Source organism: Alexandromys fortis, unplaced genomic scaffold (genome assembly GCF_014885135.2).
Source record: "Alexandromys fortis isolate MF-2015 unplaced genomic scaffold, M_Fortis_MF-2015_v1.1 scaffold_3, whole genome shotgun sequence".
NCBI classification, from domain to species: domain Eukaryota; kingdom Metazoa; phylum Chordata; class Mammalia; order Rodentia; family Cricetidae; genus Alexandromys; species Alexandromys fortis.
The window spans coordinates 1,531,165-1,558,749 of NW_026067909.1; the positions used below are offsets into that span (position 1 = coordinate 1,531,165).

The 27,585-nt window shown below is 49.3% G+C and overlaps 2 protein-coding genes across 2 annotated transcripts in view; both read right to left on the minus strand.

Moving 5' to 3' along the window:
* Fam53b (family with sequence similarity 53 member B) overlaps positions 1-546 on the minus strand; it is a 65,792-nt gene extending 65,246 nt beyond the window's left edge. The window contains exon 1 of the mRNA XM_050136671.1: positions 399-546. Within this exon, the coding sequence (XP_049992628.1) occupies positions 399-476 (78 nt within the window). The 5' untranslated portion in view covers positions 477-546. The remainder of the gene's footprint in view (positions 1-398) is intronic.
* Positions 511-27,585, minus strand: part of Eef1akmt2 (EEF1A lysine methyltransferase 2) — an 85,785-nt gene continuing 58,710 nt past the window's right edge. Inside the window, exon 7 of the transcript XR_007590803.1 lies at positions 511-657. The gene's annotated coding sequence lies outside the window, so the exon portion shown is untranslated. The remainder of the gene's footprint in view (positions 658-27,585) is intronic.

A 27,585-nucleotide genomic window follows, 5' to 3' on the forward strand; every position in this document is an offset into this window, starting at 1 on the left:
CCTCCCTCCCTCCCTCCCTCCCTCCCTGCCTTCCTTCCTTTCTCCCTCATCTACCATTCTCTCACTCTGCACTGCCCTTTGGGGGAACAAACTTATCTTGGCCTCCTCAGCCTGGAAGCCAGGCAGGGAGAAAAGAAATGCTGGGCTCAGCTGACATGCATGGTCTTTCTCCCCTCATTGAAGCGGCTCTAAGCTGGGCCCAGCTGCTTTCCCCTCTGAGTATGTAGCCACACAGTTCATCTGCCACATAGCCCCAGCCTAGAACTTCTTGCAGAGTTCAGCTTACTTCCAAGTTGCTAAACCTGGGTGCCACATTGATAGTCACACCACAAACCCGCTGTACCTGCACACCAGGCCACAAAGGAGGAGAAAGAAACGCAGCCCCTGAGGGTCCTCACCAGTTCGGGGATGAAGGTCCTGTGTGCTATGGAGTCAGCTCCCTGGATGATGAGGCTTCTCCTTAGGATCATCACCATGGTAAGGACCTCAGGCACTGAGCTGCATCCCAGGGTGGGCACAGGCCATCTTCAGGTGGGCAGACTTGACTAGTAGTGATACCTGGGCATCCCAGGGAGTGATGTCATCAGCAACAGCTCCCCATCAGATGTTCAGTCTGGGGACAAGGTCCTCTGGGAATGGCCAAAAGTAGTCAACAACCTGGGAAGACAAAAGACAGGCAAAGGGGTTCAAGACTAGGAAAGCCTGGGATGCCAATAGTATAGCTCAACCCCGACAGTGCAGGGGACTCAGTGGGGAAGGAACTATATTTTTATTGCACTCTGAGAGGTTACCAAAGCCCAGAATTGCTTTCTTAGATCACACACACATCCCAGCTAGCCTCGGGATAGCCACTAGCTAATGCTCTTCTAGACAGAGCAACAAATTTGGATCCAGTCATGAGACATCTTTAAGACCACAGGTTCTGAGGTGCTAGCAATATGTGGTTCCTGGTGATGCAGCATCTTACCACTGGCTGGGCTGTTTGCAGGCACACTGAGCTCAGACTAGGACAAGTTGCAACTGGCTAAGGATCATACTCCTCATCCTCGCATCCAATATCAAGGAGGACAGGGGATCCAGAGCTGGGTGCTGGCTCGCCTCAGCTACCTAGTCATGAACAAATATTACTGACAAACCAGGAGGGCCTATTTAAAGACACACACCCCACCCTTAGCAGTGCCTCATTTCTACATAATCACAACACCAGAGGACTTTGTAGCTTTGTCCCTTTCCCCAGAGTGAACTAAACCAAGTGACCTATGAGCCAGTGCCTGGACCGCCTTGGTACTACCATTCTCCAAAGATAGTCATGTCGCCTCTCTGTCCACCAGGTCCCACCGAGCAAAGGCAGAAGCTGGACAGACTTCGGTGTAGGTACGAAAAGCAGTTCCTTACAAGGTGATTTCTCTTATCCTAGTTCCCCATCCCAACCCTTTAGTTAGCCCTTCAAAGAAAATTACACAACCACGAATGAGGATCTGAAGGTCACCATCAAAATCTAAAAAATAATGGTAATAATAGCAATAAATAAATAGAAAGGCAGTTCCTAATCTGTAATTAAAAACAAACTGCTCAGTGCAGGAAAATGTTTTAGAAGCTGCGGTGTAAAAATTAATTGCACCCTGGTATTTACTTCCCATCCAGCTTGTAAATCATATTTTCCTGTTTACTTCTATTAAACTTTACAGAGGGTGCTATTGAATCTGCTATTATAGGCCAGCTGGTGAGCACAGGAAAAGGACCTTCTACCTTCTTCGAAAACAAGGTTCGTCCAAAGTGCAAAATCAGGGATGGGGGCTGGTCAATGCATTTGTAAAGCTTGACTGTTCAGGAAAGGAGGCTGGGGGGAGGGGGGATCTAGAGTCCCCGGTGGCGCTGGGAGAGCTGCTTCACACCTCAAAACCACATCAGTCTATAAGCCATGCACCCTAACCAAGTGTGATGTGTTTAAAGAAGGAATGTCGAGCCATTCTGCTTAGTTCTGGCTCAACAGCAGGGCCAGAAGGGCCCACTGGCCCCCTGCATGCTTGGATTAGGAGCAGGCCAGGAGGGGTACCCCTGGACTTGCCCTTCAAAGGGGTCCTTTGTGCTGCCCTAGGCAGGGGAGACCTGGTGGCAGCCATCGCCTTTCTAGGTATGAGCCTCAATTCAGTCCTAGGGCAGGCAGCCATTGGCACAAGGCCTGGGAGGTAAACTCCCTGCTTCCTTCTCCGAGGTGATTGGTAGGCTCAGTGGTCACAAACTCAGATGCTAAGTCCAGCACATCTGGGTTAAACTCTCCACTTCTGAAATATATTATTTCTCTATGGGACTCAGTTTCCCTCTTTTTACTGTATCCTAGAAAAGCAAAGCTCAAGCCCTTTGCTTAGTGCCCAGTTCATCTGAAAAATCACAGATGGTAGAAACTACTGTTCATTTTATTTCATGGGGAGCCCCAATCCTCTCTCCAGCAATGGACATCCAGGCAGTCATCCTCCCTAATTTGTTCAAATTCCATCAGCAGGGGCCTAGCTGTATTATGGTCCATCCCTCTAGTAAAACTGGGAGAGTAGTAAGGGCAATGCTATGGGAATGCATTGCCATAGAAACACGACAGAGTCACAGCTCTGCACAAAGCTGCAAAATGGACTGAGACAGCAATGGGTTCCCGCTCTCTCCAGCTCCATCCATCCCCCCCTCCTCCCCGTAGCCCCTACAAAGGGCCATGGGTGGCAGGCGCCGCACTAGGGGTGGAGCACTACAAGCACCTGAGTACCTGGGGAGTCGGGAAGAAGGATGGACCATCCCTGCCCTCGCAGCTCTGAAAAGAGGCAGCACTATGTACACACTGAGAGCAGAGGGAAGAACAGTGGAGGGGAGAGTGTTAAAGACGCCTCTGCCTGGGTGGGGCAGAGCAGGAACACCCTGGCTGCCCACTCACAAGGGACTGGTTAAATAAACTATAGTATTGCTGTGTGACAGAATACTGTGTGGCCTTTAAAATGGTTTTAATGAAGCAGTCAGAACACAAAGTGGGGAATGGTATGCACATTGGCAGCCATGGACGGGGTGCATGGAAGGCAACGGGACAAAGAGCTGGAAAGACCCTGAGCTCTGAAAGCCATGCTGAATGCAGACTTTATTCTACAACATGGTGGCTCTCAGAGGAGTTGTCGCTGGAGCTGGTTTCTGGGATCTGTTGGAAGAGTCTTTCTGCCCTTTACCTGCCCCAGTACAGTCCCTTGAAGAGTGCAGGCTCAGCACACACTTCTGGAATTAGGCTAAGTCACAGCAGCCTCTGTGAGTCTGGGTATATTCTCAGACCCGGAGAGGCTAGTCCAGATCACCAGAGCCGGCCCAATCTGAAACTGCCTGGGATTTTTTTTTTTCTTTTGGTACAGGGTTTTTCTGTGTAGCCTTGGCTATCCTGGAACTCACCTCTGTAGATTAGGCTGGCGTTGAACTCACAGTGATCGCCTGCCTCTGCCTCCCAAGTGCTGGGATTAAAGGGGTGTGCCACTATCATCCGGTTCTGCCTGAGATTCCTTTGCCCAGTGGCACAGGTTTACCCAACCCCATCAAAGTGAGCTGGTGTCCATCCAGTGACCTAGAGCAGTGTAAGAAGACTCTTTCCAGAGAGAAAGGGAATGTCCTGGGGGGTTCCAGAAGGGTGGGTGACAAGACATAAGCCTGGCAATGCCCTCTTCGAGCTACCTTTTGAGCACAAGACCTCCTTAGCCTGCTGGCTTTCTCTATAACCAATGAAGAACTATTTACGTCTACTGAGCACTACTGTGTCTGTCTCCAAGGGGTCACCTGTTAAGGTGGTGTTATTGTGGCCATGTTAAGGGGGTGTAGGGCACAGTAAGAGATAATCAATCAGGTCTTGCAGGGACCTGATTAGTAGGTGTCGTGGGACTAGGTGAATTTTCTTTAAAACAAACAAACAAACAAAACAAAACAAAAAAACAACTTATAAAATCACATGCCTGGTGAGGAAGTGGTGGTGCACACATTTAATTCCAGCACTCAGAATCTCTGTGAATTCGAGGCCAGCCTTGTCTACAGAGTGAGTTCCAGGACAGGCTCCAAAGCTACAGAGAAACCTGTCTCAAGAAGAAAAATCACACGCCTGGCCACACCAGTCACTCTTGTCTCACCATTTGTCCTCTCCCTATATACAGTGTGACAGCGTCTGCCAGGAGTCCTTCAGAGCTGAGCCAATTCTCCAGCCACAGTGTGAACCCCTCCCTCTTAAGGTCTGTCCTTCAGAAGGTTACCCAGCTTCAGTTATTTAATCATGGCAGCAGTAAATGAACTAATAAATCGGGCATGGTAGTTCATGCCTGCAACCCCAGCACTTGGGAGGTGGAGGCAGAAGGACCAAGAGTTCAAGACAAGCTTCAGTTGCATCAGATTTTGCCTCAAACCAGCACCATCTCAAAATAAAATAAAATAGACTAGCATCTACTAATCACCTACTAAGCTAGCAGAAGCTGTTTTATACATATGAGCTGTAATAGGCTCACCTACCCCCATTCCACAGCCACAGGAAGCAGTTCACACCAGCGCCTAGGCTGAAAGCTGGGGTCGGATCCCTGGTGGACCAGCTCCCAGGCTTGCATCTCCCCACTGCTGCCCACCTGCCCATCTCACATGGGCCCTTCAGAGACCCACTCACACAGCTAACACATGGCCTAGCAATCAATGGCATTCCTCCGCATCTACCTGGAAAAGTAAAACGTGTTCACCTCAAACCCTGTGCAAAAATGCCTGATTCATAACAGCCGAACCAGGAAACCAGCCAAACGTCCTTCACTGGGGAATGGTTAAACGGCGGCTTATCCGCTCTAGAGAATATCAGTCAGCAGTCAGAGGAGGAACTAGGCATGCGCAAGAACTCAACGTGCCACCAGAGAATTATTCGGGGGGCAGGGGGAAGCAAACCCCCTACGATTCAATTGCTATAGGATATCATTTGTATCAAGTTCTTAAAATGATAACATTATAGAATTGAAGAACAGCAGTTGTCAGTAGTTTAGAAGACGGCAGTGTCAACAAAAGCAACACTAGGTACTCTGTGGAAGATGCAAGTACCTTGGCCTCCACTGGTCCATATCTATTTCCTGTTTCTGATGTTGGGCAGCCATCTTACAAGCTGCTACTATTGGGGAAAACAGTGAAAACCACCCACGCTTCTGTTTCATTTCTTACAGTTGAATGAATATAAAATAACATCATTTCAAACCAAAATCTTGTACAGTCCATGCGCAGGACAAGGTACACATGTGGAAGTCAAAGGGAAACTTGCAGGAGTTACTCTTTCCTTCCACCATGTGGGTCCTGGGAATCTCTCACTAGCCTCCAAACTAAACATTTTAATTAAAATCTTTAGTGTGCATGTTAAAACTCACAGATCTAAATACTTTAAGAGTGCATTATACTAGAAAGCCCTGGCCACGGGTCTCTATACCCCTTTCTGCAAGCAGGGCTGCAGGCCACACTTCTCACCTGTTCATTTCACCTGGCACCTCCTCTGATTCTTTAGGTCTGTAATGAAATTCTCTACTGTCACTGCCCAGTCCCTACAGTCTACACCCACCTGACTGCCGTGACGCACTGGGCAGCACGGACAGCTTTCCTGACCACCATGACGTCCTGGGCAACGCAGACAATTCTCCTGCTCTGTTTCTGCACTCCTTAAGCCACCCAGTGTCTGCGGAGGGCCTCCCCTGACTGTCACTCCAGGGTGAACATGGGGACACGGTGCCTTCTGGCTCCTACCGCATGAGACCCACTCCGTGACTCACCTTCCCCAGGATTTACACCACAAGAGCAGAAGCCCACATCAGACTTTCCACTGTCCCCTGACCTCACATCACTCAGCGTCAATGAAATGGCAGAAACTCGTTGCTGACCCCCCAACCCTCACCCCAATAGTACATTTACATAAGAACAACACAGAAGCTGTGCATGTACTACATGCCTATAACCCCAGCCTTTGAGATATAAAGACAAAGAGCTTGAAATTAGCCTCAGCCACAGTCTTTCCCCAGGGAATAAACCACCTAAACTTCCCAGTGCTGTGACCAGCAAGACCTCAAGGTGAGAGACCCAGGGCTACGACCAGGGCCCTGAGCCGCCAACTCATCTCCCTGAGCATCAACCCCAGGCAGGTGTCTCACTTAATCTCCTTACATTCTTATGAAGAAACATTGCTGTGTAGCGCTGTTTTCCATAAGGGCAGATCAAGGCTAGAAGAACATAAACCCAACCCTCTGCCAGCACCACACAGCTAACAGGACAAGGCCGGCACTCAAACCCAGGCCTGTTCCTTGGGTACTTCCTTCCCTTGTGTACATGTATTTTCTCCTCTATCTCTCCTTTGATACAGGGTCTTCTGCAATAGTCCATGACGGCCTGAAACTCACGTTGTTGCCTAGGCTGGCCTCAAACTGATGGCAACCCTCCCACCCCAGTCTCTCAAGTGCTGGAACTAGAGGTGTGCACTACCAGAGTTAGCATGGGCCTCCCTCTGATACCACAGGGACAGGGACAGCTTTGCTCTTTCACACAGTCCTTCCTAACAGGAAACTGTCTTGCTTTTGTTCTGCACACTTCAGTGAGGTTCATGGCTTTGCACCCTTGAATGCAGCCATGTGATAGCACTTGCAGGCCAGGCACTTGACTTAGAAGGATAAAAAGCGCACAGGGCACGTCTGAGGCAGAAGTGCATGCTAAGTGAGTTAACACACACAGAGTTCTGCAAACTTCACAGTTCCCTGTGCATCTTAGAAAGACGGCAGGAGTTTACGGAGGGAAGGTGTCCCTCATCCACTTTGAAAGGCTATCCCTTAAAAAGGAACTAACCACACTAGAAATGGGCAAGACAATTAAACTTTTCCTCCTTTTATCATCTTTGTTCAGCCTATGTGGGTGGTACGCATAGCTACATCTCAGTGTCTTAAAAACAGAACTCTGAACGAAACCTAAGTGTGGACTTGGCCACAGACACTGATTTTCCTGACAGTCCTTAGTGTCCTACTTCCCCTCTCGCTAAGCAAAGGAAGAAGGAGGGGACAGCAAGACCACAAGGTCTTTGTGAAAGTCTCATGCACGTTTAAACTTGCATGACAAGTCATCTGGAGACAGGATCTAGAAACAAACTTAGAAACATCTAGAGGAGTGCACGTCTCCACAATCACGCCATCTTCTATCAAATTCTGTTCAGAACTCAGACGCGTGAGCAGAGCTAAGGCAGCCAAGTCCTGCAGGCCTACTTCCTAGCTGCCAGGAGAAGGGAGCTGCATCCACAGGGCGCTCCTCCTTCCTGATGGTCTAACTAAGCCACCTGTTTGAAGGATGAGCGTGAAAAGCTGCTTAGGGACTTCATCCAGAGTGTTATCTTCCAAACCAAGACGACATTGGAAAGAAGCTGCAATTCCAACCTGAGAAAGGTGCTGGGAATGTGTAGCCTCGCCATGGTTCACATTTCAGTTAGGCCCAGGCATTAAGGATGTGCTCAGAACCAAATCCTGATTTAAGAAAATCCCACAATAGAAAAGCAAGGAAGTGTGTGTGTGTGTGTGTGTGTGTGTGTGTGCGTGCGTGCGTGTGTGTGTGACCATACTTTCTCTACTGCTCTCCATCTTATTCTTTGAGACAAGGTCTCTCACTGAACCTGAAACTTAGCTCTTTGGCAAACTCCAGGGATCCTCCTGTCTCTCCCTCTCCAGTGCTGGGATTATAGATACACACTCGACCATGCTCAGCTTTTTACCTGGGTGTTGGGGATCTGAACTCAGGTCTTTATGCATTCTTGTACAGCAAGCATTTTACTGGCTGTGGCATTCTCCCAGTTCACAAACATATATTTTCAAAACTATGTTCCAAATTCTTCTTCATGTCTATCTGCAGAAATGGACTGACACAGAGTCTGCCTTTCAACCCAGAAGGAATAAAATGTTAGCCAGAGGAGCCATGCTAGGTGCTGTACTGACTGTAAACCCAATGTCCCTACAGAAAGGAGGTGTAGTCATGCCATTTCCAGAGTAGGAAAGAGGTTCAGGCCCAAGGTTATCCAGTCATGACACAAATACACAGCCTCAACTTACATCTGCTAAATTCCAAAGGCTGACATATCTACGAGCCCCTGGGCTAAGGGACAAAGTACGGGCCTTGTAAGCATGGAAAACTGAGTGCAATTCCCAGAACTTATGTGGAAAGAAAAACAAACAAAACAAACAAACAACCCCCCCAAAGTACATTTTTGCATATAATCCCAGCACTAGGGAAGCAGAGGCAGGAGGATCTCTGAGACGCACTGGCCAGTCAGCCTAGCCTGCTTGGCAAGTTCAGATCAGTGAGAGAAACCCTGTCTTAAAACACACAGACATAGACATACACACTATGCCTTTAATCCCAGCACTTGGAATGCAGACGCAGATGTATCTCTGTGAGTCCGAGGCCAGCCTAGTCTACAAAGCGAGTTCCAGGACAATCAGGGCTGTTACCCAAAGAAACTCTGTTTCGAAAAACCAAACACATACCCCCCCACACACACACACGCTCACAATTCCTATCTATGTACCCATGCACACACGTTTACGTGCACATGTACAAACACGCACACTGTACAAACTCTAACACTGAAGCAGTGCATGCTCTACTGGATGCAGCTCTTCTTAAGCAATCTAGGGCAAGCACCAGTCTTCTGGAATTAGGTTGGAACATGGCGCAGGTCACACTGAAGGCTGCAGGCAGGGACGAGTGAGGGCGGTCTTGAAGGTGAAGGGGGGATAAAAAGTCATCACTTTCCACATTTATCTGCGCAGCTAAGCTAAGTACATCCAGAAGGCTACACGTCACCTGGGAAACTTGGTACTCCAGCCATGGAGGGACCACATTGCTTATCACTACTCTAGCCAGCATCTGTGCTCATCCATCTTCCCAGTTTCCCCTGGGTCTCTGTCTCCCATTGTATACCCACCCTACCCTGCTCCTGCCTCAGTGATCCTCAACCTCAGTGCTAAACCACACAGCAGGAGCCTCATCAATGAGTATCTGTTAATCCAGCATCAAAGCTGAGGAACGGCTGGAAAGTGGTCTTTCCAAGCTCAGTCTAAGGTCAGCCATCTGGTTCTGGACAAGCTATACTCCGTTGTTAATACCCATTGCAAAGCGTAAGAACTCTGTGTTCTAGTGCCTTCGGGTGTAAGATTAAGAAATAATGTCCTATCTGGCGGGAGCACAAAAATATCCCTAGATCTACTGAAACCCTCAGCACAATTCCCCAGAGGGCAGACCCTTATACTAAATGCTTGCAAACTGGCTAAAAAAAAAAAAAAATCCTGCCACCACACTGCTAATGCTGGGCACTCAAGGAATGAGAAGTATTTTCTTATGCGATCATAAAGTACCTGTCACTCTTAAATGGAGGGGGCCTTCACACCCTGACCCCCGTCCCTGCTTCAGAATAAGGCATGTCTTAGGAGGTGATCTCTTGAATCACTGGGGTGAATACATGTTCCCTAGCCCAGAATTTTGGTAATCAAAGTCCACTGGAGTCTCGTATTTGGGGAAGGACTTGTAGTTATAGTGTATAGCAAGAAAGGGGCCTGACATCTGCCCTAGGTTCCCCCTGATTCTCTCTGGGTCTGGATGGGAGGAAACAAAATACAATAGTAGGTTGAACTGCTAAACCAACCCACGACTGTTTTCGAGTGTTCCCATCACCCTCCCCGTGTCACAGGGATGCTTCTGTTCTTCCTAAGCTAACATTTCAAGAGAAGGGACAGAAATGACATTATTCCGAGACAGAAGTGCTGTGGCGGAGAGCAGAACAAATCTGCACATGGGAACAAGAGGGTCCATTTTGTGTCTTGACACCTAAGGTGACGACATGCATGACTTGTCAAGAGCCCTGTTTCCCAATGAGAAATAACAGAGAGATGGGTTCCTAGGTGCACTCCCGCAGATCTCGTCACCAGCCACCATGGGGGAGCCTGCTGCAGACTAGAGTTTGCTAAACAAACTGAAAGGAAGGAAACAGGAACAGGACACAGGGAGTTAGTACTTACTAACAGCACGGAGCTAAACAGCACTTTCTCCTCCAAGCCAGGATGAAGAGCAGAATGGGAGATGAGGACGGCGGTAGGACAGCCAGGGGCCCGGGATAAGCTCCAGCAACGCTAAGCCACTTAGCCTAAGACAATCACGACATGCTCGTCAGCAGGCCTATTTACATTACATCGAATTTAATCCACCCGTGATTTAAAGAAGAGATGAGGGGTTTAAAAAAAAAATAAAGACAAAACTAAAAATGGAGAAGTTCAAACAAGAGGCAGTGTGGACTGTGTGGGCAGAATGGGGCTTGGGAAGTGTGGACTCTGGCCCTAAGCAGTGCCACTGGGCGGCAACGCCTTATCTGCGGTACCTATCAGCTATGTGGCTCTCTGCCTCTTTGAGCCTCAGTTTCCTTACCGGTCTCATGCACGTGGGGACCCCACGTTGGCCCTGGAACAATTAGTATACTGGGCTGTGTTAAGTCCCCCATCCTAGTAGCACTCAGAGCTGAGAGGCAGTGTTCAAGGCCCCAGGAAGTCAAATCCTCACTGGTGCCACAGCGCTCAAAATGTGACGTCCCCCCAGAGGTGCACTGGAGTAGGGGGCCAAATCTATGTTCAGATCTTCTTGAATGCACAGGTGGAAGGGGCTGGCAGCCCCTCTCCTGCACACCAGTGGGTGGGGATGGCAATGTCTGTGAGAGTGCACTTTCAAAGCTCAGTCTCTAGGCACACAGGAGCACACGGGCACAATTTGGTGAAGGTAACAGTATTCTAAATTGTAAGAGTTTCTTGGGAGGGGAACAAATTCGCCATTGGCCAGTTCTGACACTTATCAGGACAATAATTCCCTTCTCTTCCTTTATAAAACTTTATTTTTAAAAAAATGGCATGTGTATATACATGTATATGCACACGAATGTGTGGCAGGCAGGTGTTTGCATGCCATGATATGTGTGGAGGTCAGATAGCAACTCTGAATGTTGGTCTTTACCTACCCCCTGCTTTCTCTTATTGTTCCAACTCCAAGACAGCTGGCACACAAGCTTCTAGGGATTCTCCCATCTCACCTTGGGAGCACCAGGATGAAGAGGTACACTACTGTACTGGCGTTCTGTGGCTCTCGAGATCTCAGCTCCTCATATTTGCATGGCAAGCTCGTTACCCCCTCAGCCGTCTCCCTAGCCTAGGAAATGCTTATGAGGCATAGGGAGGGTTCTTCTGCAACAATGTGTTCTCCCTCCTGCAGGCCAACCCACCCCAGCCCAAGGTGCAACGCAGCTTTCTTAACAGTATGGCTTCAGTGATCTGGCAAGCAAAGAAAAGCATTCCCACAGGCCCTGTGCTTGCAGAAGCCCCAAGGCCGAGGCACCGAGAGGAGACAGCTTCTTAACCACTGTCACTCAGGACACAGCCAAGATGGCAGCGATCTTTATCACTGAGGTTAGTGGCTCCAACACAGCATCCTTATCCAAAACAGAATCACACCAGAACACTGGAGGTGATATAAAAGGCAGACATATGAGCACTGCAGAAACCACTATAGACATGAAGGTCACCAGCTTTCCCATCTGCCACCCACACACAGAACATATCCTGACTTCGGCTCACACTTCAAGACTTCCCCTTCCTGATCTGGTGGCGTCATACCCGATCTATTTTGCAGAGGTGGTGTAGAAATTAATCAGAGTAACCAATCACACTTGAGCTTTCTGTCTTTTCCCCTTTACCCTATATCACTGCAAGATCTATGACATCTTCAAGTTCAAGAACTCCATCAGCTGCCAAAACGACATTTGAGAGTCTCAGCGCTGCCCAGCAGGTCTGTCTATGACAAACACACAAGAACCAGTAAACTAGTAGACTTCTCGGGTTAGACTGCCAGAGCCATCCATCTGGTCCCCGTGCTGGGGAGGGCTCGCAAGGACAGGATCAGCTCCAGGGAACCCACTCCCACATCGGTTGCAGCATCACAGCGGGGGAACCTCTATGTACAACAGCAGCCATCTGTCAGCAGACAGACCAAAATAGCACCAGACTCTTTCATCTTTAGACAGAGACTTCCAACTCAGGGTTTCACTAAGTCCTAATTCCAAACTCAGTCCAGGCATTTGGTCTACTGAACAGGCCATGGAATTAATAGGAGAAATTTGAAGGAGCGAGCGGCTGCTCACTGGGTCTCGATCTCCCTTTTTATGTTTGGCAGGATGTGGGGTCAGGAGGAAGGACAGGTATTTCATTTGTAACTTCTTCTCCACTTCCTTCTACACCAAGTGTCCAGGAAAGGAAGAGAGTAAAGACCGCGGCGGGAGGGGGAGTGGGGGTGTCAGCTCCAGGCTAAAGGGGAAACAGCCTAGCTCTAACTGGGAAGCTGTGTAGCCTCTTCCAAGCCTCGAGCCAATCTCTGCATAGTTCTAGAGATTCAAGGGACCCTGAAAGAGTTAACCAAGTCCCAAAGATGAGCACATCATCGTCCTCATAAAAAATGGCCTATGTTCCAGAAATTCGTTCTCCTGTTTGTCCAAAACATACCCTAAAGTGCCTGACACACCGCCAAGCGCGCCAGCTGCTGCTGCAGTTGTCACGGTGTTGCCGTCATGCCCCAGCGGCACCACCTGAACTAGGCTTGGGTGCAGATGTCCTTGCTCTCAGGAAGCCCACTCACTGCGTCAGCAGCAAAGCTCACTGCGGGCACTGAACACTCCACCTCCGCACACCTCCCGAACCAAGTGGCACAGATACACAGCCATATGGAAGAGGACAGTTCTACAAACCACCGACACTGGCAGCCCAGACCATGAGCCAGGCTTGGGAGGTGTTTCACGCTCTCAGACTTAAAAATAATGACAGGGGTTGGAGAGACGGCTCACTGGTTAAGAGCACTTACTGTTCTTGCAGAAGACCCAGGTTTGGGTCCCGGGACCCACACAGTAGCTCATAACCTTTAACTCCAGTTCCAAGGGATCCAACATGGTTTTCTGGCCTCCAAGGGCTCTTTGCATACCCACGGTACATATAAACTCATTTGGCTCAAAACATTTACATACAAATAATAAATCTTTTAAATAATAATAACAACAAAGTTAACTACAAATGAGATCAAAACAAATGAAATTTAACAGGCACAGATAGGTCAAGCCCAGCGCTTGCTCACAAAAATCATGCTCGGTCAATAGTACACTGAAGTCCAGGAAAATCTATGTGATCAGTAATCATCATCAATTCATTTGACCAAGCTTACTTACCAAGGGAGTCATTCTGAGTATGCTAGGATTACAGTAAGGTAGAAGACACAGTCATCCAGAACCACATTCTCTGCTTCCAAAGAAGTGAGAATTAGTAATGGTTGATGCAGGTAACTAAAAAGCAAAACAGAATGCACCAAGAGGGAAGGTATACAAATGCCTTCCACCGAAGGATGAAGCCCTTAGAACACACGTGAAGAGCTGGGGGCAGGCGAAGGTTTGTAACCTCAGCTCTGGTGAGACAGGGAAAACAGATCCCTGCGGCTCACTGGCCAGCCAGCCAGCCTAACTGGCAAGCTCCAGGTCCCAGTAGGGGCTGGAGGCCTGAGTTTGATCCCCAACATCTGGTTAAAGAGATGAACACAGGCTGGGTGGTGGTGGCGGCACACTCCTTTAATCCCAGCACTCGGAAGGCTGAGGTAGGTGGATCTCTGTGAGTTCGAGGCCAGCCTGGTCTACAGAGTTTCAGGACCAGCCAGGGCTACATAGAGAAACCCTATCTTGAAAAAACAAACAAACAAACAAACAAACAAAAAAACAAAGCTGAACATAGTGGTATTGTAATCCCGGCCATGAAGAGACAGAATCCAGTGGATTCTTGTGGTTTGCTGCTCAGTATAGCCAAACCAGTGAGCTCCAAAACTCAAGGCAATACCTTGCTTCAAAAAATAAAGTTGATGAGACACGAGGAGCAATATCCAAGTTTGACCCCTGGCCTTCACACACACACACACACACACACACACACACACACACACACTTAAGTAAAATAAATTTTAAAAAGAGAAAGTGCATGCTTAAAAACAAATAGTGGAACAAAACTGGGCTCTCTCTGAGGTCCAGAACCTTGAACCACAGTGCTGTAAGGATTACAAAGCCTTCCTGGGTTGTTCCCTCCCACGCCCTTATGTGTCCTCTGCCTGTGCAGGTCCTTGCTCACTTCACTTATTAACAAACTGACAAACACGTACTACAGCTGTGATGTTCATGTGGCACAAACCTATCAAGTGCCCGGAAGGAGCATCTGCCTACACGAAGTCCCGCAGGGCAGGGCTAGAGGAGCCAGGCTGGAGCAGCTCGGCTGGCCTGGTCATGCCTGTCACTGGGTGTGGCCTACGGGTCATAGTCAGCACAGAAGTCTTGGAGCAATACTGACCACACCCCTGGGTAAGCCTTATTCTCTGAGAGCCCACATAGGGGCCTGGGCCCCTTTGCAAAGAAATCACAGATAGAGGCAGCTAAGGAACAAAACCGCTTCTTCCAAAACTCGATGGAACACAATAAGAAACAGGCCCCATTTGGGATGCACTGGGGGATAATGTGCCAGTGTCCAAATCCCATTCTGCTGCTACCCTTCCTGCTGTCCCTCTGCACCACAGAAGCCTGGGGTGCTTATCCACCTGTCCTTAAGACAGTCCTACTCATGTGCAAAGTACTCAAGCCATGTGGTAGAGTCAGGCCGGGCAGTACCCTGACCACCTAACCAGAGGGGCAGCTCAAACAAGCGCTGAGGCATTCACTCCAAGCACCAAGTGCAGTCTGCAAAGGGTTACGAGAACACAATTTGCTCAACAGAACACCTTCCTAAAAGCACCACGTCAAAAGGGGGGAATCAGAAGAAGGGGTACAGCAGCTCCCTCTTGGGAGAAACTGGAGACTACTAAAGGACAGAGGCCTCTCACGGGATATAAAAGAACTAACATCGGCTATCCACGGGGAGGCCAACTGGGGATCCAGGAACAGGACACACTCCAAGGAATGCCCTTTAACGCATCGATCTGTGCAAAAATACAGAACACTTTTAGAAACTAACATAAATAAAATATAGGGGCTGAGGAGATGACTTAGTAAAGTGTTTGGCATGCAAGCGTGAGGCCCTGAGTTCAGAACCTGAACACCTATGTAAAAACTAGAGCACCGCAGCGTGTCTGCAACCTTAGCACAGCGTCAGAGGAGCGCAAAGAAGGCAGAGGAAGCTGCCTTCATCCGGGGCTTGCTGGCCAGACAGGCTGTGACTCCATACACATGCAGAGATTAAAATGCAGATGCTAACATATTTACAGAATAGCTTGCACAAGCAGGGACTAGCTCTGGGAAGTTAACAAGAAAATGGGCGCAGTTAGGGGTTCGGGAGGAGTGGAAGAACGCTTTTCATGGCTGTCACTTAAAACACAAAAAGTCCTTATAGTCCCTAAATATTCTTTACTGTCTCATGCCTTGAGACCTCTGCTCACTGGCTGGCTGGGGCTTTTTCACACTCCAACTACCCTCTTGGACTCCGGACTAACCAACCATCTTCAAGCTCACACATCCAACTATAGGAAGCCCACTCTACTTTGAGCCAGGCTCTCACTGGGTTTCACTCTGTGTTTCAACCACAGTTATCTATCATCACCATGGGCGGGGAGCTTCTAGAAGGCACGACCCCACTTTTAGTAGGTCCCATCCGGTACCTGGCAGGCACGGCTACTCAGAATATGTCTGCTGAGAGGAGAGAAGCAGAGAGGCAGAGCCTGGTGTGGTGGTGCCTGCCTGTGAATCTGAGCCCTTGGGAAGCTGCAGCAGGAGGAACGCTAGGAGTCGGAGGGCTGCTTGGGCTCCACAGCACAGCCTGGTTTGGTTTTGTGATTTTAGAAATGGTGAACCCCACACTTACCACACCTTGTCAAGTCTCAGCTTAGCTGTCAAAAGGTGCTGAGATGTCACTTGCTTGCGGAGTTTCCCACATTATCAAAATGATGCTAACACTAATTCAAAGCCTTGAACCACCTCATTCACAAAGGACCAAGCTTGACACCCAGGCACCACAGCCGAGTAAGTTAAAATGCCCACTGGCGAGCTAAACACCCTTCCCCGAAACCCCATGGGCCTTCCACAATGCAACAGAGTCTAGGGCTTCTAGAGCCAGAAGCCTGTTCAAACCCAGCCACAGAGCAAGCCTAGAGCACAGGGCCCCACCCCAAAGCTGTTTCTTGTGTTCAGCTGCTTTTAGAAGAAGCTGGCTAACAGCAGGGCAGAGGTGAGGCAGTGCTTCTAGGCTAGCCCTGGGCCAGGCAGAGCCTGCACAGCCCAAGTCTTTGTAGGAGCTCCACTGGGAAGAGCAGAGAGCCAGGGGGCAGAGCTGCCCCCAGGAGCCAAGCAGGCAGGTGCTGCTGCATTTTGGGTGACTCCAACTGAACAGGAAGACCCTGCACACACCCTTCCTATGTTTCCTCCATCCATCACTATTTCCTCCTGGCGCCAGAGTCCTGTCCGAAACCCAACAACCCTCGCTGAGCTGAGTTGGGGACCTAATGTTCGCACGCAACAACCGCAGGCATGCGAGATACCACAAGATGAATGTCCAACACAGAAAAATGAAGAGAGGAAAAGAGCTGGGATTTCCTGGAGAGGGTGGCGTGAGTGTTGGGCCGTAACAGATGGATAGGACTTCAACAGTCAGAGCTGGGCTTGGAGGCTGCGAAGAGGAAGTCACTAAGTAACTGTCTGACACTCCATCCAGAAAGCTGCAGGGAGGCTGGGAGTTGAGGGCTCTCTCTTAGCTTTAGGCAGGCAGGGCACATACCAGCAGCCCTCATGAGGCCCAGAGGGAGGTGTCTGCTTCACAGGGTGGCCACGGAGCCGCCCACTCTCATTACTCTGTCTTGTTCTAACTTGCAGAGTCTACCCACCAGACCCTAGCTCGCTCGCTTCTTCTGTAGACTTCCAGACAAGTGACCTGAGCTACATACAGGCTGTAGTGTACTCAACCAAGCACAGTCAGATGACCCAAGGGATCCTGGGAGTGTTCCCAAAACTCCCCAACTCACACAATAGCTACATAAGGGTTCAAAGCTGCAAAACAGCTATTTCCATCTTCCAGTCCAACAATTCCTTGCTGACCCACACGGCTCACCCAGAACTCCACAGACAATACCACAATTGTGTTCTCCCCTGGGGAAGGAGAACGGCTACAAAGAGCCCCATGTGAGAACATCACGATGGTCTCAGACTCCACAGCTATAAATATGTGCTCAAGCCATGTGCAGGGCACGCGCTCCCCACGTGCTCTTATAGCTATGAAAGCACAAGGGCCCATGTGCCACAGCTGCTGGGAGCTAGAAGCTGAGGGCAGGGCTTGGGGCAGCAGAGGGGAGTCATTCCAACTACCACTAACCTAGCATCTCCCAGCTCGGAAGGAAGGAAGCAAGCAAGCAAGCAAACAAAACTGAACAAGATGGCTCAGAGAATGAGGTACTTACCACACAATACTGGTGGCCTGAGTTCAATTCCCAGAACCCACATAAGGTGAAAGGAGAATCAACTCCATAAAGTAATTCTCTAACTTCCACAAGAATGTTGTGGTGCATACACACACACAAATAATAACTGAGAAGAGATTACAGAGCTGGCAAAGTGACTCCTGGCTGTCTACTAACCAGTTCATCCCTTTCAGAGTACACAAGGCTAGGCCATCATTTCAAACGTACTCCAGACAAAGATGATGAGACCAATCTCAGCAAGCACTAAATCTCCCAGTCACCCGGTTGGTATTGCATGGTCTCAAACACATTCTTGGCTCTAGATCTCCATTTTCCAGCCATTACAGGGTTCTTTCGCTTCCAGAAGCCTGGGTAAGAGAAGAAGGGCTGAAGCAGTTGATTCTTGCCACTGCAGTTCCCACTACTACATGGGGTCCCTGAGTTTGGGCCACCTAGGACAATAAAGGCTCAACACAGACTGACAGTAGTTGTGGCGAATCCTGAGTGTTAACCCAATGCTTGTTAGTCCTGTCAGTCACTCAAACACAGTCTTCCTTGGTGAGGATAGGTAGAATAGATCTCTGAGAAGCCAAGGCTTCAAACGCAAACTCCCTCTGGTCATCTCCTTTGGCATCCAGGGTCCCCATGAGGAAAGTGAGGGGACAGGAATGGACAGTGGGTGATGCATAAAAGAGAGAACCCACAGGCCAGCCTGCACCCTTGGGGTAAACACGGACCTTGGCACCTACTATAACAGCATGGTCCCAAAGCGTCATCTCCAGGTCAACAGCAGCAATAGCAGCATCACCTGAGAGCTCCTTAGAAACAGGACCAAAGGCATCAGAAAGACTCAGCTGTGGCCAGCAGTCACCATTCAACTAGATCCAGTCCCAGAACCCAAGCAACTGGGATGTCAGTTTACAAAAGAGAAAGCCGGGATCCAAAGAGGCCAGTAAGGGGCAGGAGGCCTACAGTCCACCCAGAACCTCCTCTGGGCCAGGGCCTGAGGCAAAAAGATTCCCAACCATGTCCATAATGCACTCAAGGACAACTCTGGCATTGCCAGGGTCTTTAAGCTTTGTCTAGCAAACCAAGGGACAGGCGAGCCCTGAAACTTAGGATGTGCTGACTAGCGTGGAAGGTGACCCAGATAGGAATACCAAGTTTCCGCTGAAACAGGGCAGGCAAGAAGGGCTCTCAGACAATGTGGCGTGTGCCATACACATGTTAATTCAGCTGCAAATCAAGGTTGGCACTGGGAAGCCCAAAGAATCTGCAGAGTATCTGTCACCAGAGGAAGAAATAACAGTGACAAAAGAGTGGCTGCTATCTATCAGATATGTGGGAGAATGCGGAAAGAAAAAATCTCCATTTTTTTTAGTTAAAAATCTTATTAATTTATCATATTAATCTTATAAGTTTTGGCGTTTTGCCTACATGTATATCTGTGCACTGTGTGCATACAGAGCCCAGGAAGGTAAGAAGCGGGCATCAGATGCCCTGGAACTGGAGTTACAGATGGTTGTAAGCTGTCATGTGGGTGCTCGGAATCAAACCCAGATCCTCTAGAAGAGGAGTCAGTGTTCTTAACCACTGAGCCATCTGTCCAGCCCGAAAAGTTCTGGTTTCCACTTGTTTGTTTTGTTTAGGTTTCTGAAACAAGGTTTCTCTCTGCAACTCTGACTGTCCTGGAACTCACTATGTAGACGAGGCTGGCCTTGAACTCAAGAGATCTGCCGGCCTCTGCCTCCCGAGTGTGCCACTCTCCCCAGGCCTGCTCCGTCCCTAAATATGCACTGTCGTTGGGCAGTCTTCACTCCCACTAGTTTCATTGAACCTCTGCTGAGAAGCACACGCTAGAAGACTCTGCGAGGCATGCTTAGTTTAGCCTCAGCAGCCCTTTACGACCAGCAGAAATGAGCTGCTTTATACACGGCAGTTAGACAGTCAGTCAAGAGAAGGTACAGATAAAAATCTTTACTTTAGTAAGAATCTTGCAGCAGCTGTGAAGATCATGACAGTACTTTTCAGATGGGGAAGATTAAATGGGTAAAGCACCTTGAGGGACTTTACAAGGGGAAGGAACAAAAAGAATCCCTGGGTTAGCCAGGCATGGTGTTGCGCACCTTTAATACAGAGCAGGCAGATCTCTGTGAGTTCGAGACCAGCCTGGTCTATAGAGTGACTTCCAGGATAGCTACAGTTGTTACATAGAGAAACCCTGTCTCACAGAGAAAAAAAAAAAACTCCTAGGTTGGCCTCATGAAGTGACCCAGAGAGACCACAGAGCTGACGGGTCCCAGGCTAAGCCTGGCTGTTGAAATGTAGAGGACAACTGTGGACTTAGAAACAGTTACCTTGGGAACACACAATCCCTGCGTTCCCACCCACTGGGGCATTTCCTTGCAGGTGGAACAGTCAGGATTGTGTTGGCAATGGCCCTGAGCACGGGAAAGAACAATCTGCTGGGCATTTCACAAGCCATAGCCAACCCAGCACCAAATAACCTGATGAGAAAAGCAGCAAATCTGTCTTCTGAATGCCTTGACCACGCCAAGACCTCAGACTCGGATGCTGTCTGGGGCCACCCAGGGGGCTGCACTGGGTGGGAACAACACTGCACTCAGAGGGCGTGCCTATCAACAGTGAAGAGCTGTAGTACACAAGAATGCTGCGCGGCCGTGAGGGAAGAGAACGGACAATATCAAGAACCAAGCTTATGGAGAGGTTGTGGGGAAAAGGGAACACTCCTGCATTGCTGGTGGTAATGAAAGCTGGTACAGCCCCTTTGGATGTCAGTGTGGCGATTTCTCAGAAAATTAGGAAACAATCTTCCTCAAGTCCCAATAATACCACTTTTGGGTATATATCCAAAGGATGCTCAATCGTGCCACAAGGATATGTGCTCAACCATGTTCATAGCAGCATTGTTTGTCATAGCCAAAACCTGGAAAAACCTAAATACTCCTCGATCGAAGAATGGATAAGAAAAATGTGGTACATTTACACAACGGAGTACTATACAACAGGAAAAAACAACAGCTTGAATTTTGCAGGAAAATGGATGGAACTAGAAAACATTATTTTGAGTGAGGTAACCTAGACACAGAAAGACAATTATCACATGTACTCACTCATAGGTGGTTTTTAAACATAAAGCAAAGAAAGCCAGTCTACAAACCATAATCCCAGAGAACTTAGACAACAATACGAACACTAAGAGAGACTTACATAGACATAATCTACATGGGAAGTAGAAAGTAGAAAAAGACAAGATCTCCTGAGTAAAGTGGGAGCATGGGGACCTTGAGGGAGAATTGAAGGGGGGAAGGGAGAGGCAGGGAGGAGAGCAGAGAAAAATGTAGAGCTCAATAAATATCAATTAACCCCACCCCCCAAAAAGAACCAAGCTTATTAAGAGACACCAAAAATGCTATACTCCTTTATACAATCCTGTGATGTTTAAATCTTGTCAAGCAACTGAATCATTAGTGAGGCCTGGAGGCACATGTTTGTAATTGCAGAAACTGGGAAGTAGAGGCAGGAGGACTAAGAGTTCAAGACCAGCCTTGAATACTTAACAAAATGGAGGCCAACCTGAGCTCCATGGCCAGCCAGTCTAGAAACAGGGTGGTGAATAGGGGCTGGGAGATGGGTCAGAAGGTAACGGTCTTGGCTGCCAAGTCTAACAACCTGAGTTTGATGCCCAGAATCCATGTAAAGGTAGAACAAAAGGGGGCTAGAGGAGTGGGTCAATGGCTAACAACACTGGCTGCTCTTCCAGAGGACCTGGGTTTGATTCTCAGCACATATATGATGGCTCACGACTATCTGTAACTCCAGTTTCAGGTGATCAGCCATCCTCTTCTGATCTCCACCAGCATTGCACATGTGTGGTACACAGACATACATGTAGACAAAATATCTGTACATATAAAACAATTTTTAAAACTTTTTAAGTGGAAGGAGAGAACCAAGTCCAGAAAATTTTGCTCTGACTTCCACATGTCCTCCATGGCATGGACACTCACACACAACAAAAATAAATAAAATTTTAAAATAAATTGTTTAAGTCAGGTGGTGGCGGCTCACACCTTTAATTCCAGCAATCAGGAGGCAGGCAGATCTCTGAATTTGAGGCCAGCCTGGTCTACAGAGTGAGTTCTAAAACAGCCAGGGAAACAGAGAAACCCTGTCTCGATAGATAGATAGATAGATAGATAGATAGATAGATAGATAGATAGATAGGTAGGTAGGTAGGTAGGTAGGTAGATAGATAGATAGATAGATAGATAGATGCATTAACTAATTAATTAATTTAGAAATCAAAGGGTGGAGCTAGAGAGAAGATCAGCAGTTAAGAGAGGGTACTACTATTGTAGAGGACCTGCGTGCAGCTCCCAGTGCCCATGCCAGGCAGCTGACAACTGCCTGGAACTCCAGCTCCACTGGCATCGGAGGCCTCTGGCCTCCTCAGACAGCTGCACCACATGCACACACCTCACACAGACACACATGCACACACTCTCTCACACACACAATGAGAAACAAATAAATCTTTTCTTTCTTTTTTTTTCTTTTTAAGCAAAGAGTGGGGGCAGGCAGACAGAAGTCCAAACATTGGTAAATTGCTGGGCCAAACGAACTGTGAGGACCACATCTGGCCCCCAGACCACCACTGTGCAAACTGTGGTCTGAACGCTGGTAACTATTCGGATCCCTGAAGACATTCAGGCATTTATAAGCTTTCTACTGGTTGGAACAGCCATATGGACCAGCTTTGGTCTTAGAAATCCACAGGCATGTGGACCCATCTGCATCACTCCCCAGCTCAGCCCATGAAGCTGACCCTTGAGTCTCCTAAGCCCGGGGCAGGCCTGCCCCTCCAACCACCAACTGGAGAGATGCTGAATCCGGTCCTTTCTAGGCTGTGCCATGCCTTCCTTCTAAGAGTAGGCTTACATTATGTGAACAGAGGGATCTGAGTTCTGTACCACATCCCTGGGACATCTTCCTCTGGCCTCTCCCCTAAGGTGGGGTTGGGGACAGAGAGAAATCCCATGTCAAACAGTTTTATCTGGGCTGATGAAGAAGCCCCTCTGGGCTGCTGGCTTTGTTTACAGCATCACGAACAGCTGCTCCTTCCATCCTGACTACAGAGGATGGAGGGTTCTATTTTGATGACTTCGATGCAAGATACAGAAACAGCAGGGGAGTTTCCTTTAATTCAAAATATCCTAGGACAAGTAAAAACTTCTTGTACCATAACAACACAGTCAAAGGGAAACTGGTATAGAGCTCGATTTCTAAAATGTCACCCCACAGAGAGCAACCGACATCTCTGCCCACTGTCTGTGACAGAAGAAAAAAAAAATGTGGTCGGCGAAGCCATCCAGAAGAGCCAAAGTGTTCTCTTTTAAAGAGCAACCTGGACCGTGACTGGGGACCAAACTAGGTGAGAAAGACAGGTTCCATCCCACGGGGTCCACACTCTCTGGCCTAAGGTTCAAGCTTGGCTCATCCCTGTGAGTTTGGTCCAGTCCAACTGCAATACAATACGGAAGTATACATGGACACTCAACCAATGCTAGTTCTGCAAGGGAAAGGCAGGTAGCCCTCACACAGCGGAACCAAGGTTCTTCCTGAAGGCGAACAAAACTCACCCCTTTTCTCAGTGCTGGGACAGCAGTTTTCCATGCTCTCCCTGGCCACTGGCTAGAGCAGGGCCCAGAGGAGCTGTGGGAGTGGCTAGCTGGAGACAAACATTGCCAAAAGCACAGAGGGATCACAGGACGGCCTGCGGTCAAGTTTGCCCTCCCAAGGCTATCCCAGGATCTTTTCCCCTTTGGAAACAGTTTCTCACACATGTCCTCCCAACACCCAACACCCTCCTCCCTACCACTCGGAACTTCTTTCATGAAACTATTACAGGGCTCAATGTATCAGACTTGTCCAGTCTTCTCCTTTTCCACTCCAGCCCAGGGTCCAGAATTCTCTGTGCATCTTACTTATGCATTTTAGAACATTTCCACTCCGAGAGAAAGGGAGTGGGGATGATCTGCAGACGGAGTGAAGACTCCCGTTGGCTGTATGCTTGACACCACAGCCCATTTCTGACCAGGGCCAGGCCGAGCCCGGTAGCAAGCAGCTTCATAGCTTCCCTCCACGCTGAGTCCATCAGCAGGTACCAGTAAGATGGAGAGGGTCCTGGCACTCCTGCCTCAGTAACTGGCTCCAATGAACCAGAAACCATGCCCCTCTCATTCATCTCTACACCCAGGCTGACTCTGCCCCTGACCTGCCTCCCCAGAGATTCCCATGTGGGAACGCACACTCGGGCCATGCAAGCCCAGAACCACGCTTTAGCCTTACCGCCTACCACTCGCCAGAGTGCACTGGGGCTTGCCACTGCCACATTTTCAGAAGGCCCCCAGACATCAGTTAGCACAGGAGCCAGCACTCTGAGTGGAGAAAGGAGTCCTATCTGCTGCCTGCAGCAAGCGTGGCCACAGCACCAGGTCAGAGACCCTCCCATCCCATCCCATCCCATCCCATCCCATCCCATCCCATCCCATCCCATCCCATCCCATCCCAACAGAACAGTGATGATTCTGGCAGGTCCAGCTGCAGCAGCAGAGAGCATATTCTGTATACAGGAAAACCGACTGCTGCAGATTTCCAAAGGGTGCAGCATGCAAACGCTCAGGGCTCCTGACATGGCTTAGCTAAAGAGGTCAAAGGGCCCAAGGGAGCTCTGAGCTCAGAGGGAGGAGCTGGGGTCACAGTATGAAGAGGGACGGAGCTATGGACTACTTACAGGACCACAGGTCAGGGGGCGGCGCTGCACATCAGGCCCGCTGCCTGGGCAGATACTTCCCCAGCCCTCAGAGGAAATGAGCTCATTTCCAAGTCTGTGTCTTTAGGCCAAGGAGCTCTGGTGTCCATCCTCTTACTAGACTGTCTCCTCCACACTGCTGGGTCTCTGAAATTTAGACTCTCCATACGCTGGGAAACAAGCCTAAGGGCCCTCTACCTGGCCTAGTCTGCAGGGAGGACAAGGTTGCATGTCGATGCTCTGTAATACGCAGACTCGCAGTGGCTGCTTCACACTGAGAATGTGGTCAGTGCTTCGGAAGAACTCAATTTCGCATTCCATTTGGTTTCATGTGGCCTGCGACTACCGCCCTGAACGGCACAATCTGGAGTACGGAACATCATATAAGGAGAGGGTCAGGACTTTCTGCACAGGGCCAGACAGGAAGCAGTTCAGGCCTCGCAGACCATCTGGTCTAGAAACTGCTGTAGCAACTTGAAGGCAGTCATGGAAAAGGGTGTGGCTGGGGTTAGAGAGATGGCTCAGTGGTTAAGAGAGCTTGCTGCTTTTCCAGAGAGGCCCTAAGTTTGATTCCCAACAGCCATATCAGATGGCTCACGGCTGTCTTCGACTCCAGCTACAAGGGAGCCTCTGGTACCTGAGGGCACCTGCACCCACAGGTACATACCCACACCTACACATAACCGAAAATAACAAAAATAGATTTTTTTTTAAGAAATGGGTGTGGCTGTCTTTCAACACAACTTTATTTATAAAAGCAAGCAGAGGCCAGGCAGTGGTGGCGCATGCCTTTAATCCCAGCACTAGGAAGGCAGTGGCAGGTGGATCTCTGTGAGTTCAAGGTCAGCCTGGTCTACAAGAGCTAGTTCCAAGACAGGCCCCAAAACTGCAGAGAAACCCTATCTCAAAAAAACAAAAAACAAACAAACAAACAAGCTGAGGGCCAGATTTTGTCATATGGTTACAGTTTGCCAAGACCTGCACATTCTGCTAACCCTTAAAGGTGTCAATACAGCTCAATGAGAGAGCACAGGCTGGCACACGTGTGTGGTCTTGGTCTGATACACATGCGCGCGTGCACACACACACACACACACACACACACACACACACACACACACGAGAACAACAGCACTCACCTCCCAATGTGGTTAAGGGATTAAAAAAGAAGACTACAACACATTCAACACCTCGCTCACCCTCCCCAACCCCTGTAAGTGCTGGAGCTCTACCAGCCATGTTGATGGACTAAACAAAAGCAGGAGAGTCCTGCGGGCTCTGCCCCACGCCATCCTATGTCTCTAATATGTATGCCACTGCTGTGGGTTCCCAGGCTACAGGTGAGGAAAATCCAGCCAGAGAAATACAGCCAGGTCTCAAGGTCAAATGCAACCAGGCTCCTAGTTCTTGGCTCTCTGCCAGGATCTCTTGTTCTCAAGTCACCCCAACTGGTGGTGGCCCAACCAAAGCACTGCCTGACCAACTGTACCATTTGTACCGTGCTGGACTTCAGCGGAAGAAAGCATACAGAAGCACACAGTCATGGCTGGAGAGATGCCCAGTGTTGAAGAGCATTTGCTACTCTTGCAGAGGATGGGGTTTCAGTTCCCGGTACCTCCCTGGAAGCTCGCAACTATCTGTAACTCCAGTTCAGGGCCCTCTTCCGATCTCCACAGATACCAGGCACATGTGTGCTATACAGACATACACACAGCAAACACTCACACACATCAAATAAAAAGTTTTTAAAAATAAAGAGTGAGCCAATAACATCTTAAGGGTTCTAAGACGTCAAGTTCCCCTGGTAAAGTTCTGGACTCCATGCCATCACCAGTAGGCGCAGGAACAGCCTTCCATGGTAGCTCCCCTTCTACCATGCAGGATCCCGGGTCACACGACCTCTGGTACACTGGAGAGCCAGGTGAATTCAGGCTGCTGACCACAGCACCGTCTTCCCACGAGGCCTCCAAAATGGAAAACGGCTGTCCTGTTCTTGGCCACTGTTCTCTGAACCGTCTTCCAGAGTCACACAGACCTCCGCAGGATCAGGCCAGCTCCAACAGGAACAGAGTGAAAACTTGCTCCTTACTCTACTTGGGATGGAGCTTTCAGTCCCACCCAGGCACAAAGGGCCACCCAGGGTCCTTTTCCTCTCCTCAGTCTATCTACCATGGTTATCAGCACCAAAGAAAAGGTCACTTGGACCACCCCTTCTCCAGAACCGCAAAACACAACCAACTATGAGCCAAACCTAGCACCAGCAGCAACCCCCCAAAACTAAACAACGGCCAATCAGGGAGTAGGCACTCTGCCTTGCAGGGAGGGGCAATTGGGCTCAGCTCTCTCCTCAGCCCCAGCTCAGCACTGAAAACTAGGCCTTCTCTCTCCAGGGATCCTTGAAGCCCAGCAGTCCAGACATCTCACCATGTCCCTTCCCATGTTCAATTCTCCCACCAACTGCACAGGCGTGGCTGTGCTTGGCTGTTCTCTCCCAAATACAGAGGAAGGACTGGGCTGGGTCAGGCTTGTCACATCATTGGTTCAAAGCCCAGCAGGAAGTTACCAGGCCAGGAAGCTCTCTGCAGAGGAAGAGAGCAGACTGCTGGCCATGCACTTATGTCGCAGAGAGAGAACCAGGCCACATAACTGTGACCTTCCTACAGTCTTTTCTAGGACGCACAAGGCTAGGCCTAAAAGTCACACAACCTAAAAGAAAGAAAAAGTGCTTCCCCAAGGCAAGTTACACCCCGTTCAGCTGTGGTCTACCGCACTGAGTGGCCTGGCCATCGGATCCACACCGGGTCTCACCTCCGGTTCTGGCCATGTCATCCCTTTCACTGCAGAGTATAGCTCACCTTTGAGCCAGGCTCAGTCAGGCCCAATCTGTGCCAGCCTTCCTGGGAATGAGAGGAACGGGAGGCTCAGTGTCCCGTCCCACCTCAGTAGTCCGCGATGATGAGCAAAGCCGACAGGGCTTGGAAGAGACACCCAAAGAACCAAGCCGGGCTGCTACCTCCTCACAGCTTCCTTATTTTTCTTCCTTCTCCTCCTCTGGGCCAGAGTCACATGCCACACAGTCAACTGGGCCTGGAATCTGGGCTGGCATCTGAGGGCCATGAGGCTCAGAAGGGCCAGCAGCCAGCAGTCAGGTGACCTGGGCAGGCCATTCCCCAGTGCCTGTGTCAGCAACTCCCCCACCCTTGGAGAACATGCTTCAACAG